The sequence below is a fragment of the Eptatretus burgeri genome, chromosome 4, assembly GCF_056783735.1.
Source record: "Eptatretus burgeri isolate ZD-2024b chromosome 4, Ebu_testis_v1, whole genome shotgun sequence".
NCBI classification, from domain to species: domain Eukaryota; kingdom Metazoa; phylum Chordata; class Myxini; order Myxiniformes; family Myxinidae; genus Eptatretus; species Eptatretus burgeri.
In genome coordinates, this window is record NC_140964.1 from 203704 (window position 1) to 227238 (window position 23535).

The 23535-nt window shown below is 43.4% G+C and overlaps 1 protein-coding gene across 6 annotated transcripts in view; it reads left to right on the top strand.

Moving 5' to 3' along the window:
* Positions 1-23535, top strand: part of TEX14 (testis expressed 14, intercellular bridge forming factor) — a 188561-nt gene that overhangs the window by 128260 nt on the left and 36766 nt on the right. For 4 of the 6 annotated variants that reach the window (XM_085876591.1, XM_085876593.1, XM_085876594.1 and 1 more), the window contains 5 exons: positions 2129-2226; positions 3231-3326; positions 4307-4760; positions 7021-7081; positions 22607-22734. In XM_085876591.1, the coding sequence (XP_085732717.1) occupies positions 2129-2226; positions 3231-3326; positions 4307-4760; positions 7021-7081; positions 22607-22734 (837 nt within the window). The remainder of the gene's footprint in view (positions 1-2128; positions 2227-3230; positions 3327-4306; positions 4761-7020; positions 7082-22606; positions 22735-23535) is intronic. The other 2 variants (XM_085876592.1, XM_085876595.1) reach the window with 1 other exon arrangement.

The window sequence follows — 23535 nt, forward strand, 5'->3', positions numbered from 1 at the left end:
CTCATATCTGAGTCTAGCTAGACCCAGAATCAATCTAGTAACCCTACGCTGATCCCTCTCAATGGCATCTATGTCCTTCTGGAACTGTGGTGACCAAAACTGCACACAATATTCTAGATGTGGCCCTCACTAAATTATTGTACAATGTTAACACCACCTCTTTTGATTTATAATTGATCCCCCTCTAAATACAGCTGAAAACCCTATTTGCTTTTCCTATAGCTGCCTGGAACTGTGCTGTCTGCTTACCTCCCATTTCTATTACCACCCCCAGATCCTTCTGTGTGACACGCTCCAACATTACCCCTTGCATCCTGTAATCTCTATTTTCATTGTTCTTTCCCATCTCCAACACCTTATACTTGCTCAAGTTGAAATCCATCTGCCAGTCTTTTGCCCAATCAATACAAGTATCAATACTTTCCTGAATCTGATCACCACTCCCTCTGCTATCCACCTTACCTCCAAGCTTTGCGTCATCTTCAAATTTGGAAAGCCTACTCTTCACCCCATTATCCAAATCGTTGATGTAAATAATGAATAGTAATGATCCGAGTACTGATCCCTGATGTACCCCGCTACTTACATCCTCCCAGCAAGACATACTTCCACTCTCAGCCACTCTTTGCTTCCTACCACTAAGCCAGTTTGCAATCCAATTAGCCACCTGACCAGCCACTCCACAACTCTCACTTTGGCTAACAACCTCCGATGTGGTACCTTATCAAATACCTTCTTAAAGTCAAGATATACTTTGTCCACTGCCTTCCCCTCATCCACCCAATCAGACACTGCTTCACAGAACACTAAAATATTTGTTAAACAGGAACTACATTTGGTAAACCCATGCTGACTATCTTTAATCAGTTTGTATTTGTTTAAATGGTTCCTCATCTGGTCCTTAATTAATGTCTCCAACACCTTCCCCACAACTGAAGTCAAACTAACAGGTCTATAATTTCCAAATTCTTCTCTGGATCCTTTCTTAAATAGTGGTGTTACATTTGCTATTCTCCAATCCTCTGGTACCTGTCCTGACTCCAGTGAGCAATTGAAAATATCCGTTAACATCTCGCTTACCTGCTCAGCCACCTCCCTCAAAACTCTCGGTAGCATATTATCTGGACCCGGAGCCTTATCTACTCTTAGATTACCTAGCTGTTCCTTTACTTCCTCCACTCCACCCTGGATCTTCTGTAAAAGCCCTCACCTCTTCGATAGATACTCTCAGCTATTGGCAATTATCCTGACTGTTCTTGTGTAAAAGTTGAAGAAAAATACCTGTTTAATATGCCTGCCATCTCACTTTCATCACTAACCACTCTCCCGGTGCTATTCCTCAATGGGCCCACACTGGTCCTAACCTGTTCTTTTCCCCTGATATACTTAAAGAAAGCCTTGCTATTATGTTTAATATTCTTAGCCATGTCCATCTCACATTCTCTTTTGGCTTGAGGAGTTATTTTCTTAAATTGCCTCTGTTTACTTTGATAGTGATATAAATCTAACTCCAGTCCTGTTATTTTAAACCTAATAAATGCCTTTTGCTTCTCCTTAATAGCTTCCTTATCTCACTGCTCAACCACCCTGGTCTCTTTCTGCTTCTCGTTTTTACACATTGGAATGTACACACTCTGCACTCTACACATTTGGTCCTGAAAAGTTTCCCATTTCTCTGATGCTGATTGTCCTGTTGTTAGAGTCTCCCAATCTACATCACCCAATTCTCTCCTCATGCCCTCAAAGTTTGCCTCCCTGAAATCTAATAGCCTACTATCCTGAACTCTAACCCTTAACAGAATCTTTGCACACACAATGTTATGGTCACTTGCTCCGAAATGCTCCCCAACCTCCACCTCCTCCACCATATTGGGATCGTTACTTAAAAGGAGGTCGAACACTGCACTCCCCCTCGTGGGCTTATCTACAAACTGGATTAAAAAGCAATTCAACATCGATCAACCAAAGAACCATGGATTTTGTGATGCATGCCATGTTGGAATCAGGAAATAAAAGGGATTCATGCAAATGATAAAAGCATTTATAATGTGTTTTTACAAAGCACAAAAGGATTGCCAAACTAATTAGGTTTTAATTTTATCATTGATTAACTGATTGCATCTTGCAGAGATCCCAGAAAAACTACTGGAGAGCCAGAATCAGCATGACAACCATGGTGCAACTGGAGAAATGAGATGGTGTGCTTGGAGGAAAGAAGGTTTACAGGTCAGTCATTGCCAAAGAACAAGTTAACTTCCTTCTTTGCCACGTCGTGTATGACGATGGCCGCTGATCATCATCGCCTCCCGCGTCTTCTTGGTGCTTTGCTGTGGCATCGGTCCAATGTGTGCAGCACACACTTTGCCACAGACACCTCACACCGATCCACTGCCAACGATTGGGTGTCCTACCTTCCGCTTTTTTCGTTTCTCCTGTGCCTCTAAATCCTGCACTTTTCAAACTGTTCTATCTCCTAACTTTACTATATGTACTGGTCAATTATATAAATTCATTTTTGAGTTATAATCATTGCTCTGCCTATAATGTTTATGCCTTCTCCACAGTTGAAGGCCAGATGAATTGTTTTTGGGCTGGCTGTGTGCCTGTCTGTTATATGTTTTTTGTTTCCATGATAACTTGTGAACCACTGAAGTTGACACAATTGTGGACTGTGATCGTTGTGCCAACTTAAGTATTTCACAATTTATCGGATTTCAACCAAACTTGGCATAACTGTGGGTTGAATACAAAGGTGAACTGATTCATATTTAGGTTGAACAGGTTAAAAGGTCATGTGCCCATTGAAAATTATTGATGCAGACCATGAAAGAAGCATCCGATGTTGTCTCTCTTCTACTTATCTCTTTTCTCTCTCTCAAATGAACTTTAATTTTTCAAGGGATCTTTAATTGAGATCAAGCATAGCAGTGGGTTCACATATAGCATGGGTGGAAGCATATCCATTGATGTCATTGTGTCAAATTTTATTTTCTGGTGTACTCTTCAATGTGTTTAATTGAAATATTTTGCAATAGCTTTGTTATTTTTCATTCAGAGGACAGCTTTTTTTTGACAACTCGGTGGTACCCACACAAAGAAATACATTTTGCAAGATAAACTCTGTAACATCATATCTCAGTAATCAGGTTTATAATTTCAACCAACGTTTACTTTGTAGGTGTACATTACAGTTGTGTGACTTGTAACATTTGAAATGTTCCCTCCCCCAGGAACTACTAACATGCACAAATGAATTTTTCACACCTCAGCGTATTTTATCAACTCATGTGGTCAATGAAGACCCAGATATCAGTGACAGTTCCACGGTGAGATTATTAAGTATATCTCTTGTCATCATTCGGTAAGGCGTTGCTTCATATGTTCAACAAATGCATCTTTATTACCCCACGTATGCGAAGTGAAAAATTGGGTTAAGCAATTGATTCATGTCCATCTGTCTGTCTGTCTGTCTTATCAGTTTATTATTGTCAGTTTATGATCGAGGAACAACTTCTTTCAATAGAATGTTTTATTTTGAACACGAATCGGAACATGAATATGACAAGTATTTTGTTTTACGGTACCTTGGCTCAATTTGGCCTGACCGCACTTGTGCAGAGATGAGTGAGATAATATTTTTACTCTGTCTGCCTGCCTGGCAGTCAAACAAAATTGAAAATCATTCCCAACAAGAAACATTGTTTTTAAGGACGTTATAATGGACACAAACAACAGGCATAAATAACTAATGTAATATGTTCGACAAGGTGATGTAATACACTGCAGAAAATGGCGGAAAAACCGGGAATAATTTATTTATACGACTTTTATAAATTTTATTTCAATTGAATTGTATCCTTGAAAACTGTCGAACACAAATCGCCTGTCATAATAATTCCAAGAACCTCCAGTTTTGCAGTACTTAACAATAAACAAAGGTTCAATGGGGTTTGTATAAGGGTGCTGTTCGGGACAGCTTCGGGACTAAAGTACTTCAGTCGCACTAAACTTTCTGATTTTGGTTTCTTTTAACGCTCGTTGAAGTCATCATTTTATGAGAATTGAAGTAAAACTGTGGGGTATCGTGTTGTTTGAACTCTCGAGTTATCCTCAAGTTTTTTTTCTTAACTCAAATTCATTCACTGATTGCCCCATTTGAGTTGATTGGAGAATAGCAAGTACAAATGAGACAAGATTATGTTCAAGGTACATCACTGAGCCCTTGGAATTCAGAATGTCTGCAGTTAACTTTTTCTTGAGTCCAAAGTTGCTTTTTCTCAAAGTTGACAACTATTTCTTTTTGCAGGGCACATTTGAGAGGAATATGGACTCATTAGTGGATACTTATAAACCACAATCGTCTGAGGATGGTGAAAGTGCCACGGAACCTCCAAATGATATAACTTGCTCATCTCCCACCCATCAGATGTGGGATACGGATTCTGTTCAGGACGACACACACAATCCACACATCCAGGATACAATCTGGCACATGAGTGTCACCAGAAGCAGAGATTCGCGAACTGAAAATGTGTCACACTGGCAAAGTGCTCTAGACATTCAAACCCAAAACATCACGATAAAACAGACCTCGGATATTCAAAAAAGTGAAAGCTGTGACAGAAGTTTGTACAAGTCATTTTTACAAGATGATGAAGATCAAGATTCAATTGACACTGAAAGGAAAGAGTCACAGGGCTTTCCCCGAAAGGATCTCGGTTCAGATGAAACCTTCAAGTTTAAGGAAACAGTCATTGAAGGTAGATTTTTGTCTTTCATTTACTTTCTCTCATATTCCCTTGCTGATCTGCCTGTTACCTGGACTGACAGTTGAGCTCAGTTGTGGTCTGGTTTCAATTTATTTTCGAATTTTATTTTTACTATGAAATTGTCATTCTGGAGCTACTTAGGCATGGCATTACATCATAGAATACTCTGTCCTTCAAATAAGTCATTCCTCTGAAGGAATATTTACTCTGATGTCATTTTGATGGAGTAACATTACATATTGTTCTGGTTTTGGAAACTTACCCCAGAGGGAAAGCATATGGACACGTAGGTGACCCGAAGATCAGTTACTTCATTCGTCTTTGTGTAGATAGTCCTTGGTCCCTTGTCGAAGGGTTGTTTTGGGGCGGCATGCATTGGCTAAGTTGTATTTTCCCAGTGTAATGTCCCCCCCCTTGCCTTTCTCAATCCACCAATAACCTCTCCTTCACCAAAACATCCTTTTGACAAATCCCTCCTTTACCCCATCAGTCTTGCCTTAAATCCTGCGGCCATTCGGTCATCCCTCAGTCTGGCAGAATTCCTCTCTGTTTTTGTTCCGTTCTTAAATGCCTGTTCCCGGCACAACACATGACACTTGGTGTTCGTGGTCTGTGAGGTGCAGTGCTTCTTGCAGGTGTGATACAGTGCAGAACTGTATGAGTGAATGCTTTTGTGTGTGAGGGAGGGGATGGGGGTTTCCGTCACAGCCTTTGGCATGTGAAGGAAGGGGCGAGGGCTGTTTCGAGCGTTTCCTCAGAATGATGTGGCATTTTCCACAAGCCACATCGTGAACCCACCCCCATTGACTGTGGATCAATGAGACAAAGAAAATAGCTCATGAGAGGAAGAAAAACAGCTTGTGGGCTGAAGGCTCAGAGACGCAGAAGGCTCGAGGGAGAAAAGGAAAAGAGCTGATGAGCAGAAGGCTCAGAGATGGAGAAAGCTGAGAAATGCAGAAGGCTGAGAGAAGGGGAAGGCTCATGAGAGAACAAAAAGAGCTTATGAGAAGAAGGCTCAGGGACGAAAAGAGCTCATGAGCAGAAGGCTCAGAGATGCATAAGGCTCGAGGGAGAAAAGGAAAAGAGCTCATGAGAGGAAGGGAAAGAGAGACGGAGAAGGCTCGTGAGAGAAGGGAAAAAGCGTGAAGGTGAAGAAAGAAAGATTTCACGAGCAGTTGGTGTCGAGCTTGTGTAGAAAAGAACACTCCTTCTACGAACGTCATCCTGTGGTCTCGATCATGTCAGCCACGAAGGATGAGGAGGGTGAAGGCAGCACTTTGACGGGGGCCTGAGGAGGAAGAAGCTGAGGCAGAGGAGGGTGAGTCACATATCTAGCTGGCATATTTGGGATGCCGGAAAGGAATCGCCGATTGGGTCTTGGCACCTTGGGGACGCGACTGCTTGTCCCATCATGCCACATCGCCACTGCCCATCTTCCCCATCCACATTCCTCCGCCTTCTCCATTATATTTTGGCTTGCACAGCCATCAAGCTGTGTGAGGTGAGGAAGAAAAGAAAAGACTGCTTTTTTTTTCTCTATACTTTACTTTTATTTTCGAGTTCTTGTTTTATTCTTCTCCTCTGAGTGAATGATGGCCAAGTCATTTGTGCAAAATTGAATAAGAAGACTACATGTTATGGTTAAATTTGCTCTGATGTGACTTTTGCTGTGTGTGTGTGCATGCGTGCGTGCGTGCGTGCGTGCGTACGTAATGAATGTTTGTTCTTATTTCCAATCTGTCTCGGTTGTCTTTTCCTTTATTGGTCCAACACAGTGCACAAGTATAGTTTGACGGGAAGTTGAACTCAACCTGATTTGCTTTGTTAACCAGTGCACGCTCACTGTACCGCTCAGCAGTAATCCGAGTGTGCGCTGAGGGCACGAGACCCCAATTGGTTCAGCCTTCCACAGGTAAGGTGTCACGTGAAGTAATGTAACCCTGCCAGGATTGGCAGTGCCAATTGGCGTTCATGGTTGCCTGGCAACCCTCTGGTGCGCAGAGTTATGTGTGCCCGGCGGCACCAGGACCAGGTGTGTTTGGGAGGGACACGAGTACTTCCCCTAGTGGCAAGCCCCGAACTCCGGATCCGTAACAATATTAATCTGTGACCTGATCTGTGAGTATGTACAGGAAGTAATTGTTAGGATGGGTGGCACATTTTGTGGGAAAACCGCAAACACTGATATTTATTTGAATGTTTCAAAAAACATTGTGACACTGTACTATACTAATGCATGGTGTATTTGCAGCTGCTCATGTATCAGTCTTGGAGGACAAAACTGCATCTGAGCAATTCCTTTTGGTCTGCAGGTGAGTCCAGTCCAGTAACGTCACCCATGTCTGTGTGGTTTATTCCTCTTTCCTCTTTTATCTTTGGAAAGACATTAAATGTTCTTGTATTTGAGTAGCTTCAGAAACTTTTGTGATTGTTTTATTTGAACATGCACATTTCAAATTCTGTTTTTCATTTTCATAAAGTGCAACATGGAATCATACGCCATAAGCCAAGTGAATGTTCCTTTATGCTCATTGCAACCATCAAATGACTCTGAGATTCAAGTTCTTCTTAGCCATTGGCGATGCTCAGCATGAAAAAGTAGTTTCACCTTTGAGATTTCATTTCAAAGGCACATTTATTGGCTTTTACCTTTGGCACTGAAAATCACACTCGTTAGGTCATCTCTATCATCTCAGTAGAGATGACCTAATAACTCCAGTCTCGAAGTCTGTCCGTCCGTCCATTCGTCCGTCCGTACGTCCGTCCGTCCACAATCAAACCGTGTGGAGACAAATAACCAATGGTGGAATGGATAAAGGTCGATGAGACATGCACAACGATATAACTTTCAAGGTCGTCCAAGGTCGAGGTCAACGTCACGAGGCTGTCAAAGTTGCGAAAATCGTCGATTTCAAATCGTATCTCCTCCCTCATTTATCAAGAGAGATCAAATGTTATTAGTGATTCAGATACTATGGACTATTATCTAGAACAACACAAGCCATTTTTTTGAAATTTGCTCTCGTTCCGATTTTATAGCCCTTCAAAGTTCGTTCTGATTCCCCGTATGGGCCGTTCATAAAGTACGTACATACAAAAATAAAAGTATTAAAAAATTAAGAACCGGGACTCTCCGAGACAAAGATTACATTTGAAGCTTTTGTCAGATTTAACTAAAACAATGGAACACAAGTTTATATGCACATTTACTTTCATTTATGACATTAACATTGTCTTGAATGTCAATTTGTACTTTTATTTTCATAAATGACGTGCTGTGATATTAAAAGAAAAAGGTAAATTACACCGCTAGGGACTGCATTGTCATGGCTTACAAACATCGGTTCATAAGGAACTGCTGGCTTTGCAAGCGATTAGCGATGTATGAGGGGGGTGGGTGGGTGGTCACTAGCCTGCATACAGAGGGGGGTGGGTGGTTTTGAAACCCGGAAGTAGAGCGTACGTACTTTATGAACTGCCCCTATTCCAGTCTGGCACAGAGTTACTTTCGACCTCTGGCAGAGATGACCGACACTCCCTCTCGGGGGTATTTTTTTTTTGAGCTGCATTCTCCGGCGCATGCAGCCAATCCAAAACCTTCAAAACATCCACGGATGAATGTGATTTTGTCTGTTCTTTAGAAGACGACGACCTCCATGGGAGGTGTATGTCAGGAGACATTACGATTTTTGATCCATTTATATGCCAAAAACGCCAGTAATTTGGTACCGTTCAAAGAGAATAGTTGAGCATGAGTGAAAGAGTATGCTTTCAAGTGGTCCAGACTAGATGATGCTGAATAAATCATCGCCAACAGTGAGCAACTTCAAGGAGAAGATATAAAAATAGCCAGAAAAAGCCAAACTAAAAAGTGGCTGTTTATATTTGTTGTCACTCACCTTGTTGATCAATAAACCCTGGACATCTCAGTAATAGGAAGAGGCTCGAAATCTTAAGAGATCAGGAACATCTCCCTGGACATATCTGGGGTATTTGACACAATCTGGCATCCTGCATTGCCTGCAAGCTTATTGACTGTGGACGACTTCATATCTGGCTGTCTCACTTCTTCCATTCATGCGGTAAACGTGTTGTTATTAACGTAATCCTACCCTCTCCTTGGAGGTGGAGTGTCTCCAATGCTCTGGAAAACCCTCTACTTTCACAGAAAACACTGCATTATATCATACCTTTCACCCATTTCAATGGCAGGCAGACATCTGTGTCAGTCTCTGCTGATATGACAAATATTTAACATGTCTGTCAATCTTGGCAGAACTCATAATCTCACCCTGTCACTCGAGGAGGATCCTCAAACAAATCCACGGTCTGTTTCCATGGTCAGCCACTGTAAGAGGTTGTGATGGAGAGTTTGTGGCTGTATCCATCTTGTCCACCCCGTGTGTTCACTCCTTGCTCTGGTTTTTCCCCACATCCCTTATTCCTCCAAGTCTCCCTTTATTTTGTCCCTCAACCCCACTTTTGGTGTAATCCCTCCTATCTCTTTGGACTGTTATTTTTGTTTTGTTACATCCTCACCCATTCTATGTTCTAGCTTTTCCACTGTATACAAAAATAAAACAGTGGCATCTTAAATATAAAGCTATTTCTAACCAATCACTCACTCAAATCACAAAATGGTTCATAAACGAAACTGACTCGAGCATCACACTGTTACCGAAGCGTTACTTGACCAAAGACAATGGCACATCATGTAACCCACAACTCTTAAATAAAGAGTTAATTCTGAATACTCATTCTTGATTTACTTAATTTACTTGGCTGATTGCAGAATGCAAACAATCTACTTCATCAAATGTACAAGTATAAAGTTATTTCTAACCAGTGACACATGCACTCGTATCAGTAATATAAATGTTGAGTTACAAATTGCAAGTTTGCCAGGTTGCCAGGAACATAACCTAGTGCTATAGTTTACTTGAACTTAACTAAAGATGATATTTAGCAATAATATGAAGGTTGGTTCCTCAGTCTATGATATCACTATGTCTATGATGTTGTTATTGCCACGCGAATGGTCCGGAATTGACCGAATCATGTGGGCCGTCAACTGGCCACAGCCGACAGCCGGGTTTGACGCCCCAAACAAGGTTTACAAGCCTTAAGTCCCAATTCCTCGTCAAAGGGCATGAAGCCGGCCGAGGGTTACGTGCTCGCACAGTACGCCAGTCAGATGTATAACCGAGTGGCTGGTTATAACGCACTGTACGTTGCTTTACGAAGCGCTAATCACTTTTACCCAATTGTGCCCCTTTTAAAAGGGCATCAATCATGAAAACTCAACCACTCGTACAGTAAGAATGGAGGCCATGCAGGAGTAACAGTTCATAGGTTATTATTGAATAAAAACCACAGCAAACCATCAATAAACAGCACACAATGAACAACCAGATAGCATCTGAAAATGCAACGCCCATCCACGTCCGCTTTATATTCGTATTTCTTCTTCTTCTTCCGTATGCCAAACATGACGAAAACGGCTTAAATTAGGAGGGCACTCGGTGGAGCGCATACCTCCGCCACGCAATGCCTGATCCACGAGAACATATTGGATCCAATACATTTTAAAAATATCATGCTATATATCGTTTTTGGTCCCATCTCTCAATGGTGAAGAATCACTTTAAAAATTAAATTATTCTCGTGTTCGGATCTTCACCAAAATTTAATCAATTTGTCCTTGTCACACACCCAACCCTGAATCCATCCACAACTTTTTAAGATATCGTGCTATATATCATTTTTGGCCCAATCTCTCAATGGTGAAGAATTACTTAAAAAATTATCAGATCTGGATTCGTATTTTAACGAAAATTTAATCACTTCTTCCTTGTCACACACCCAATGTGTCCACCATGTTTCGGCCAAATCTGTTCACCACTTTTTGAGATATCGTGCCATTTATTGTTTTTGACCCAATCTCTCAATGGTGAAGAATCACTTAAAAAAAAAAAATTGTATCCAGATCTTCGCCAAAATCTAATCACTCCTTCCACCTTCAGTGGTAGAGGTAAATAGACAAAAAGATTGACGATTTTAGGTGACCTTGAGTTATTGACCTCAAAAGCAGTAGGCTTCAGTGACTCAACATGCAAACCCTGCTCAAATTTCAGGTCAATCAGATGGAAATTACCGATTTTATGCAACCTTGACCTTTGACCTTTTGATCTAAAAATACAATCAGCGTCTCACATTTGATTGGTGAACTCAATATGCAAATTATTTAAATTTCAGGTCAATTGGATGAAAATTGCTGGGTTTTTTTGTGACTTTGTCCTTTTTCTCAAATTATTGATTTGCCTTTTCCATATTCTCATAAAAAAAGGTTTTTTGAAAATTTGACAAAAGTTCAAATGGTAAAAAAAGCTCCAGCCTGGACAAACTCACACGCGTACACACACACACACACACACACACACACACACACACACACACACACACACACACACACACACACACACACACACACACACACACACACACACACACACACACACAACGGGAATGATAAAGAAGACCCTCACAAAGATGCTATAAATCATCCCTGGGAATATTACCACAAACAAACTACAGTTGGAGGCTGTGCGGGGCTCAGTGACAATCCTCAAAAGAGCTCTTGGGACAAAACTCTGAGAACAAGAAAACTTCACAACTTAGACCATGAATCATGATCCTTCACCAAAACGAAGGTGGATACTTTGAGTCCTGGGAGGACACCATTCCTCTCTCTGTCTATGTCTCTGTCTCTGTCTCTGTCTCTGTCTCTGTCTCTGTCTCTGTCTCTCTCTCTCTCTCTCTCTCTCTCTCTCTCTCTCTCTCTCTCTCTCTCTCTCTCTCTCTCTCTCTCTCTCTCTCTCTCTCTCTCACAGCCTGTGGCTGCTGGTTGCATCATTGGTTGGGACGCAGCTATGCTGCTGATGCAGTGTCCCCCTTACCAGTACACTGGTGCTCATTTTGCCTACTTCGGAAGGATGACAGGCTGAGTCAACCTCCTGGTGTATTTTAATTCAGCGGCCAACGGGGCTTGAACTCAGGACCCTAGGATTCTGAGCCGCCACCAAAACCACAAAGCCAACACCAGGCTTATTCCACCTTCTGAAAAAAAGTGGAAAAAAATTCCACCTTCTAACACCAGGCACACACACACACACACACACACTTTTTAAAGATCAAAAGGAAGCAGAATGGATCCCAGACTTGGAAAAGAACAAGCATCATGTAGAGGAAATGCCCCCAGTGATTATTGAAAAAAAAAATGAGAAACCATCTTCAAAAGATGCCAAACTTCAAAAGCTCAGGCTGAGATGGAATTCCAAACTTCTGGCTAAAACAACTGAATGCTCTCCACAATCACTACGCCAAGTCATTCAATGAACTGATCCAAGAGGAAAAGGCAGTGGATGAGTGGCTTGTAAAAAGAAACACATTGCTCATCCCAAAATCTGAAGAAACCCAACTTCATCACAAATACCGGCCAATAACATGCCCACCAACAACATAAAACTTCGAACAGGAATCATTACAGAAATGATGTACCATCACTGAACACAACAAGGAGGTTTGGAGGCAGAACAAAAGGGATATAAGAGTGGTTGTTATATAACAAATGACCACCAACGACTGAACAAGGCCGTACTTGAAAATTGCAAAATGCGAAGAACCAAATTGTCCACCACCTGGATAGATGATAAAGCTTTCGATATTGTCCCACATTCGTGGATGATAAAATGCATGCAAATATACAAAATTATCCCCCAAATAATCAAACTGATTGAGAAAGCAATGGAGCTCTGGAATACAACACATATTACAGCACTCAGAAGGAAATGCCAAAATACCAGATGTAAAGATACGGCATGGGATCTTCCATGGAGACAGTCTTCCCCCCTCTTGTTTTGTCTGGCTCTGGACCCACTGAGTAAATCAACAAACAAGGACATGGATACACCCTAACAACCAATTGAAGAACATCCAAAGAAACAGGAAATATGACACACCTCCCGTATGTAGATGATTTGAAGCTCTTCCCACCGAATGACGAAAAATTGACAGAACAGCGAAAACTAGTAAAACAGTTCTCTGAGGACATTCAAATGTAATTTGGACTAGATAAGTGCATTAAATGCACATTTGTACAAGTTAAACCAACAAAAGTAGACAACATATAAATTGACCTTGAAACAATAATACAGCAGTTAGAAAATGAAGCATCATACAAATACCTCAGAGTCGAAGAGGGCCATTAAATATGTCACAACAAAATGCGCAAAACAATCGCCAAAGAATACCGACGTTGAACGAAGCAGATCCTGAAAATATACCTCTGCCCAAAAATCAAAATCAAAGCCATAAAACCAACTGTGGAACGAACCAGTGTTCTAATGCAGCTGTGGAATAATGAACTGGCCCCAATCAGAAATCAATAAGTTAGACATCAAAACAAGAAAATTCCATACCATCCACAAAATGTTATACAAAAATCAGGGCATTCTGAGAATGTACCTGCCAAGACGAGAGGGAGGGAGCAGCCTGATGGGACTCAACCAGGTGCACAGAGTGACGAGTGTTGGACGAGCTGAGAATGTGAAATGCTCAACAGTCTATCAGTTTCAATTTGTAAACAAACGTGAACACAAGAAACCTGAAAAAGTATCCTGAACTCACCTTGCAAGGCATTTCCAAAAAGGTGTGAATATAAGATAATGCACTGGAAAATGAAACGGCAACAAATACACTCCCAACAATTGCAAAAAAGACAAAAGAAATATGTAAAAAGAAATATCAACAAATATACACCAACACTGGGAGAATAACAAATTAGCAGGAAAATGTAAAAAATTATTGGACCAAGTTGTAATCGATAAAGAATGTTCATTGGAATGGCTAAGAAGAGGTCAGCTCAACTTGGATGGAGAATGAATAATAATAAATGCCCAAGATCACGACGCTACACCAATGGATTTAAATAGATGTATTCAACTGTGCCTCTCTATCGTGGGACTGAGCCAGATAGACAAGTGTAGGTTCTGTATGACAGAAACAGAAAGTACTAGTCACCTACTTTTGGGATGCAAAAAACGATTATCAGAACAACTTTACACACAACTGCACAACAAAGTATGCAAAGTGATTAATTAGCATATCTGCAAAAATTTCAACATCCCAGTTCCAGAAAACTCATGGAAACATGAACCAAGGGCAGTCATTGAAAATAAAGAGGTCATGATCCCATCGAGCGTGGACATAGAAAACAAACCATTGCGACCATACATCATTCTCAGGAGCAAAAAGGAAAATACATCATCGTTGATAAAGATATCATTACCCAGCGATTTTGGCTTAAAAATGCAGAAATCAAGAAAATGACCAAATATGAGGACCTCAAGAATGAGATGAAGAAATCTTGGAAGCTGAAGAGTATCAAAATTACACCAGCGATAATTGGAGCAACAGGAATAAAAACAGAAGACTTCAATGAGATTTTGAAAACCATTCCCAGGCATATCACCATCAACAAACTACAATTTGAGGCAGTCAGGGGTTCGGTGACTATCCTGAAAAGAGCCCTCGGAACAAAATTCTGAGAATAAAGTTGAACAGCTTGGTCCATGAACTGTGTGATCCCTTACTGAAGTGGAGGTGAATACTTTGAGTCATGGGAGGACTTTGTTCCATCTCCTCAAACCCACAATGGAGATGTCTCTCTCTCTATCGAGTGCAGCCTGTGGCTGCTGGTTGCATCATTGGTTGGGACGCGGCAATGCCGCTGATGCAGTGTCCCCCTTACCAGTACACTGGTATTCATTTTTCCGACCTCGGAAGGATGACAGGCTGAGTCAACCTCCTGGTGAATATTAATTCAGCAGCCAACGGGGCTTGAACTCAGGACCCTAGGATCCCAAGCCACCACCCTAACCACGAAGCCAACACCAGGCTTACAATGGAGATAACAACCAACAACATCCACCCACACATGCATGCATACAGAAGTAATTGCAAAACCCCATCTCCCGCCTCATGGGGAACAAGCTAACAAACGATATTCCCCCAAATTACCCATAACGCAATCCCATGCAACGCAGATTTCTTTAGAGTTTTTATCTTAGGGCCCATTCACTCACTCGACAAGAATACGGTGCAGAGAATACAAATAACAAATGATAGCGAGAGGTCGATTTCAATCCTGAAGGCATGCTGTGCACGAGTCCGGACGCAGAGTTATTGGAAGCTGTCTGTTGTAAACTGCCACAAAAAAAATCCTCAAGCTCTGTGAATGTGGCTCCCTCAAGCCTTCGTTGCTTTTGGGATTAAATGTTCACAACTCCGTTGCACAGGGATTCTTCCTTCCTCCTACTTTTCCTCCAAATGGCTATCTCTCTCCTTGTAAAATGTCCCAACCGTGCCTTTCTGTGTCAGCTACATCGCCAACTGTTCCTCTCCACACACGCTGCTTTGCCAAATGTGCCTCTCCATGGAAGCTGCATCACGAACAGTTCCTCTCCATGTAAGCTGTGTCACAAACTGTTCAACTCCATGTAAGCTGTGTCACCAACTGTTCCTCGATGCAAGGTGTGTCACCAACTGTTCCTCGATGCAAGGTGTGTCACCAACTGTGCCTCTATGTAAGCTGTGTCGCCAACTATTCCTCTGTGTAAGCTGTTGCCAACTGTGCCTATATGTAAGCTGTGTCGCCAAATGTGCCTATATGTAAGCTTTGTCGCCAACTGTCCCTCTATGTAATCTGTGTCGCCAACTGTTCCTGTATGTAAGCTGTCCACAACTGTACCTCTATGGATGTTGTGTCACCAATTGTGCCTCTATGGATGCTGTGTCGCCAACTGTTCCTCTATGTCAGCTGTGTCGCCAACTGTGCCTCTATGTCGGCTGTGTCGCCAACTGTCCCTCTATGTCAGCTGTGTCGCCAACTGTCCCTCTGTCAGCTGTGTCGCCAACTGTGCCTCTGTCAGCTGTGTCGCCAACTGTGCCTCTATGTCAGCTGTGCCGCCAACTGTGTCTCTATGTAAGCTGTCACCAACTGTTCCTCTATGTAAGCTGTCTCTGCAACTGTTCCTCTGTGTAAACTGTCGCAAACTGTGGCCCTCCATGTAAACTGCGTCACCAACTGTTCCTCGATGTAATCTGCGTCACCAACTCTGTCTCCATGTAAGCTGCGTCGCCAATTGTTCCTCCATGTAAGCTGCATCACCAACTGTGCCTGTCAGCTGCGTCGCAAACTGTTCCTCTCTGTAAGCTGTGTCACCAACTGTGCCTCGATGTAAGGTGTACAGCAAGCTGTTCCTCTCAATGTAAGCTGCTTAGCAAACTGTTCCTCTATGTAAGCTGTCGAAAACTGTTCCTCCATGTAAGCTGTGTCGCCAACTGTTCCTCCATGTAAGCTGTCACCAACTCTGCCTCCAGGTAAGCTGCGTCACCAACTGGTCCTCGATGTAAGCTGCGTCGCCAACTGTCCCTCGATGTAAGCTGTGTCGCCAACTGTACCTCTATGTAAGCTGTTGCCAACTGTTCCTCTATGTAAGCTGTCCCCAACTGCACCTCTATGGATGCTGTGTCACCAACTGTTCCTCCATGTAAGCTGTCACCAACTGTGCCTCTATGTAAACTGTCACCAACTGTTCCTCTATGTAAGCTGTGTCTCCAACTCTTCCTCTATGTAAGCTGTCACAAACTGTTCCCCTCCTTGTAAGCTGTCACCAACTGTTCCTCTATGTAAGCTGCATCGCCAACTGTTCCTCTGTCAGCTGCGTCGCAAACTGATCCTCTCCATGTAAGCTGCGTCACCAACTGTTCCTCGATGTAAGGTGCGTTGCAAACTGTACCTCTCTATGTAAGCTGCTTAGCCAACTGTTCCTCCATGTAAGCTGTCACCAACTGTACCTCCATGTAAGCTGTCACCAACTGTGCCCCCATGTAAGCTGTGTCGCCAACTGTTCCTCTATGTGAGCTGTTTCGCCAACTGTGCCTCGATGTCAACTGCATCGCCAACTGTGCCTCTCTTTGTAAGCTGCATCACCAACTGTTTCTCTTTGTAAGCTCTCGCCAACTTTTCCTCTATTTGTAAGCTGTCACCAACTGTTCTTCAATTTGTAAGCTGTGTCACCAACTGTTCCTCTCCTTGTAAGCTGCGTCACCAACTGTTCATCTCTATGTAAACTCTGTCACCAACTGTTCCTTACTATCGAAGCTGCATCGCAAACTGTGCCTCGACGTAAGCTGTGTCACCAACTGTTCCTCTCTCAGCCGTGTCATCAACTGTGCCTCTATGTAAGCTGTCGCCAACTTTTCCTCTATGTAAGATGTTACCAACTGTTCCTCCATGTAAGCTGTCGCCAACTGGTCCTCTTTGTAAGCTGTCACCAACTGTTCCTCTGTGTTGCAAATTGTGCCTCTCCATTTAAGCTGCGTCACCAACTGTACATCTTCACGTAAGCTGCGTCGCCAACTGTACATCTCCATGTAAGCTGCGTCGCCAACTGTGCATATCCATGTAAGCTGCGTCGCCAACTCTACATCTCCATGTAAGCTGCGTCGTCAACTGTACATCCCATGTAAGCTGTTCCGCCAACTGTACATCTCCATGTAAGCTGCTTACCCAACTGTACATCTCCACATAAGCTGCCTCACCAACTGTGCCTCTCCATGTAAGCTGTGTCGCCAACTGTTCCTCTCTCAGCTGTGTCAACTGTTTATTTCTGGAAGCTGTCACCAACTGTGCCTCTGTTTTGCAAATTGTGCCTCTCCATGTAAGCTGTCACCAACTGGGCCTCTATGTAATCTGTGTCACAAACTGTGCTTCTATGTAAGTTGTCACCAACTGTTTCTCTCTGAGCTGTCGTCAACTTCCCCTCTCCACGTAAACTGCGTCGCAAACTGTACATTTCCATGTAAAATGCTTCACCAACTGTAAATCTTCATGTAAGCTGCTTCACCAACCGTACATTTCCATGTAAACTGCTTCACCAACTGTACATCTCCACGTAAGCTGCGTCGCCAACTGTACATCTCCATGTAAGCTGCGTCGCCAACTGTACATCTCCATGTAAGCTGCGTCGCCAACTGTACATCTCCATGTAAGCTGCGTCGCCAACTGTACATCTCCATGTAAGCTGCGTCGCCAACTGTACATCTCCATGTAAGCTGCTTCGCCAACTGTACATCTCCATGTAAGCTGCTTCGCCAACTGTACATCTCCATGTAAGCTGCGTCGCCAACTGTACATCTCCATGTAAGCTGTGTCGCCAACTGTACATCTCCATGTAAGCTGCGTCGCCAACTGTACATCTCCATGTAAGCTGCGTCGCCAACTGTACATCTCCATGTAAGCTGCGTCGTCAACTGTACATCTCCATGTTTGCTGCATTGCCAACTGTACATCTCCATGTCAGCTGTGTCACCAATTGTGCTTCTTTGTCAGCTGTGTCGCCAACTGTGCCTCTATGTCAGCTGTGCCGCCAACTGTGCCTCGATGTCAGCTGTGCAGCTAACTGTCCCTCTATGTCAGCTGTCACCAACTGTTCCTCTATGTAACCTGTCTCTCCAACTGTTCCTCTGTGTAAGCTGTCGCAAACTGTTCCCCTCCATGTAAGCTGCATCACCAACTGTGCCTCTATGTCAGCTGCATCGCAAACTGTTCCTCTATGTAAGCTGCACCACCAACTGTCCCTCTATGTAAGGTGCGTAGTAAGCTTTTCCTCGATCTAAGCTGCTTAGCCAACTGTTCCTCCATGTAAGCTGTCGACAACTGTTCCTCCATGTAAGCTGTGTCGCCAACTGTTCCTCGATGTCAGCTGTGTCACCAACTGTTCCTCGATGTCAGCTGTGTCGCCAACTGTTCCTCGATGTCAGCTGTGTCGCCAACTGGTTCTCGATGTAAGCTGTCACCAACTGTGTCTCGATGTAAGCTGTCGCCATCTGTTCTTCTATGTCAGCTGTGTCGCCAACTGTGCCTCGATGTCAGCTGTGTCACCAATTGTGCCTCTGTGTAAACTGCCGCAAACCGTTCCCCTCCATGTAAGCTGCGTCGCCAACTTTGCCTCTATGTCAGCTGCGTCGCAAACTGTTCTTCTCTATGTAAGCTGCGTCACCAACTGTTCCTCTCTATGTAAGCTGTCGACAACTGTTCCTCCATGTCAGCTGTGTCACCAACTGTTCCTCGATGTAAGTTGTCAACAACTGTTCCTCCATGTAAGCTGCGTCACCAACTGTTCCTCTATGTAAGCTGCATCGCCAACTGTCCCTCGATATAAGCTGTGTCGCCAACTGTCCCTCGATGTAAGCTGTCGCCAACTGTTCTTCTGTGTCAGCTGTGTCGCCAACTGTTCCTCGATGTCAGCTTTGTCGTCAACTGTTCCTCTCTGTAATCTGTCACCAACTGTTCCTCTGTGTTGCAAACTGTGCCTCTCCATGTAAGCTGCATCGCCAACTGTTCCTCTCTTTGTAAGCTGAGTCGCCAACTGTTCCTATCTTTGTAAGCTGTCACCAACTGTTCCTCTCTTTGTAAGCTCAGTCACCAACTGTTGCTCTATTTCTAAGCTGCGTCACCAACTCTTCCTCAATTTTAAGCTGCGTCACCAACTGTTGCTCTCTTTGTAAGCGGCGTCACCAACTGTACCTCTCTTTGTAAGCTGCGTCACCAGCCATTCATCTGTATGTAAGCTCCGTCACCAACTGTTCCTTACTATGGAAGCTGCATCACAAACTGTGCCTCTCTATGTAAGCTGTGTCACCAACTGTTCCTCTCTCAACTGTCGTCAACTGTGCCTCTGTAAGCTGTCGCCAACTGTTCCTCTATGTAAGCTGTCACCAACTAATCCTCTATGTAAGCTGTAGTCAACTGTTCCTCTGTGTTGCAAATTGTGCCTCTCCATGTAAGCTGCGTCGCCAACGGTACATCTTTATGTAAGCTGCGTCGCCAAATGTACATCTCCATGTAAGCTGCATCACCAACTGTACATCTCCATGTAAGCTGCGTCGCCAACTGTACATCTCCATGTAAGCTGCTTCACCAACTGTACATCTCCACGTAAGCTGCATCACCAACTGTGCCTCTCCATGTAAGCTGTGTTGCCAACTGTCCCTCTCTCAGCTGTGTCGTCAACTGTTCTTCTATGTAAGCTGTCGCCAACTGTTCCTTTATGTAAGCTGTCACCAACTGTTCCTCTGTGTTGCAAATTGTGCCTCTCCATGTAAGCAGTTGCCAACTGGGCCTCTTTGTAAGCTGTGTCACAAACTGTGCCTCTATGTAAGTTACGTCGCCAACTGTTCCTCTCTGAGCTGTCATCAACTTCCCCTCTCCACGTAAGATGCGTCGCTAACTGTACATTTCCATGTAAACTGCTTCATCAACTGTACATCCCCACGTAGGCTGCGTTGCCAACTGTGCATCTCCATGTAAGCTGTCACCAACTGTACATCTCCACGTAAGCTGCATTGCCAACTGTACATCCACGTAAGCTGCATTGCCAACGGTACATCTCCATGTAAGCTGTGTCGCCAACTGTACATCACATAAGCTGTGTCGCCAACTGTATATCTCCACGTAAGCTGCGTCGCCAACTGTACATCTCCATGGAAGCTGCGTCGCCAACTGTTCCTCTCTATGTAAGCTGTCGCCAACTGTTCCTCTCTATGTAAGCTGTGTCACCAACTGTTCCTCAATTTTAAGCTGCGTCACCAACTGTTCCTCTCTTTGTAAGCTGCGTCACCAACTGTTCATCTGTATGTAAGCTCCGTCGCAAACTGTTCCTCTCTATGTAAGCTGTGTCACCAACTGTTCCTCTCTAAACTGTGTCGTCAACTGTGCCTCCATGTAAGCTGTCACCAACTATTCCTCCATGTAAGCTGTCACCAACTGTTCCTCTATGTAAGCTGTAGTCAACTGTTCCTCTTTGTTGCAAATTTTGCCTCTCCATGTAAACTGCGTTGCCAATTGTACATCTTTATGTAAGCTGCGTCGCCAAATGTACATCTCCATGTAAGCTGCGTGGCCAAATGTACATCTCCATGTAAGCTGCGTCGCCAACTGTACATCTCCACATAAGCTGCATCACCAACTGTGCCTCTCCATGTAAGCTGTGTTGCCAACTGTCCCTCTCTCAGCTGTGTCGTCAACTGTTCTTCTATGTAAGCTGTCGCCAACTGTTCCTTTATGTAAGCTGTCACCAACTGTTCCTCTGTGTTGCAAATTGTGCCTCTCCATGTAAGCTGTCGCTAACTGGGCCCCTATGTATGCTGTGTCACAAACTGTGCCTCTATGTAAGTTACGTCACCAACTGTTCCTCTCTGAGCTGTCGTCAACTTCCCCTCTCCACTTAAGCTGCGTCGCTAACTGTACATTTCCATGTAAACTGCTTCATCAACTGTACATCTCCACGTAGGCTGCGTTGCCAACTGTGCATCTCCATGTAAGCTGTCACCAACTGTACATCTCCACGTAAGCTGCATTGCCAACTGTACATCTCCACGTAAGCTGCATTGCCAACGTACATCTCCATGTAAGCTGTGTCGCCAACTGTACATCTCCACATAAGCTGTGTCGCCAACTGTATATCTCCACGTAAGCTGCGTCGCCAACTGTACATCTCCATGGAAGCTATGTCGCCAACTGTTCCTCTCTCAGCTGTCTTCAACTGTGCCTCTATGTAAGGTGTCGCCAACTGTTCCTCTATGTAAGCTGTCACCAACTGTTCCTCTATGTAAGCTGTCACCAATTGTTCCTCTGTGTTGCAAATTGTGCCTCCATGTAAGCTGTGTTGCCAACTGGGCCTCTATGTCAGCTCTGTCACAAACTGTGCCTCTATGTAAGTTACGTCACCAACTGTTCCTCTCTGAGCTGTGTTGTCAACTTCCCCCTCTCCACGTAAGCTGCGTCGCCAACTGTTCATTTTCCATGTAAGCTGCGTCGCCAACTGTACATCTCCATGTAAGCTGCGTCACCAACTGTACATCTCCATGTAAGCTGTGTCGCCAACTGTACACCTCCATGTAAGCTGCGTTGCCAACTGTGCCTGTCTGCATTGCTCCCTCTCTTTTCCAGCAGCCATTAACTGAACTACACTTGAGCCGAACTGATAAGCCCCGCGCTGGGCTGCATGAGCTCTGGTGGTGACGTTAACTGCATACTTCTTCAATGCAGATTCGCCCCATACATCAGCCCCTTCGGTGACACTATTGGCAGGCTCTTTCAATGCAGATTCTCTACACCTGCTCATTTTCATGACATGAACTGCAAAGCTCTCGTGTGCCTTTGTAAAGACACGTAAACAGAGGAAAATAACATTAAAAAAACGTACAACCTGAGGTTTTAGTAGGGGAGTACAAAACAGTTGGGTATGGAAAAGAAACATCTCATTGTCCATATGCCACGCATATCTTATTGCACAAATCATTTCACTGAGCAGTTTTGTTAACCTTTAAAGATCATTCTCACAATATATTATGTCACTGACGGCAATGCTACTGATGCCATAAATCTGTGTGTGCATACTGATCTGTGTTTAAAAAGAAAAAAAAAATCACAATTTCAACACTGAACATATTCCAAAAATCATATATATATTATAATGCTAGACATATTCAAGTAGGACATGTATGCTGTGCGATTTTAGCTTTTTTTTCTCTTTTCACTTTTCCTATGGCTGGGTGAGGCTGGCGTAGGGGTGGGAAGACCTTGGACTGCTTATAAATAAAGAACTCATGCTGTTCATTTTTCCTTCATTTAAGCACAATCTACGAGTAATCCTCTATTGCAGTTTTATCATTACAATTACTTATCAAACTTCATCAAAATCTCCCTGCAGGTCACCAATGGCATTTGAAGATATTTCGGAAATTTCCAGTGTTGTGCCCAGTGATACTGCTGACATGCCCTTGACATCTCACAAAGCCCTCTTGTTGCACTTTCCCCAGAGCACACCAGTAAACAGAGGTAAAACTTCACTCCCCTCCCAGCACTCCCACCCTTTACAAACTTATTATCTCTGCCACCGAAGGGAAAAGAGGTTATGTTTTCACCCCTGTCTGTTTGTCTGTGTACAGGGTATCTCAAAAAGTTATGGACGGATCCGGATGAAATTTTGTGGACAGGTTCGGTGTGTGACAAGGACGAACTGATTAGATTTGGGTGAAGATCCGGATCAGGATCCGACTATGACAATTTTTAAAGTGATTCTTCACCATTGAGAGATCGCGCCAAAATGATATATAGCACGATATCTCAAAAAGTTGTGGACGGATTCAGATGAAACTTGGTGGACAAGTTGGGTGTGTGGCAAGGACGAATTGATTCAATTTTGGTGAAGATCCGAATCTGGATCTGATAATTCTTTCAATGATTCTTCACCATTGAGAGATCAGGCGAAACTAATATATAGCATGATATCTCAAAAACTTGTGGATGGATTTGGATTAAACTTGGTGGACAGGTTGGCTGTGTGGTAAGGAGGAATTGATTCGATTTCAGTGAAAATCCAGATCTGGATACGAGAATTATTTAATTTTCAAAGTGATTCTTTACCATTGAGAGATCAGGCCAAAAACGATATAGTATTGTATAGCATGATATTTCAAAAATGTAATTGGCCCGATATGTTGTCGTGGATAAGGCATTGCGTGGCAGAGGTATGCGCTCTATCGAGTGCCCTTCTGGTTTTGTATGTGACAGTCCATGCTTTGCTAAGCCTGTTTCCTGAATATCTTATATGAGTAAATCTCAAATTCATAATAAGCT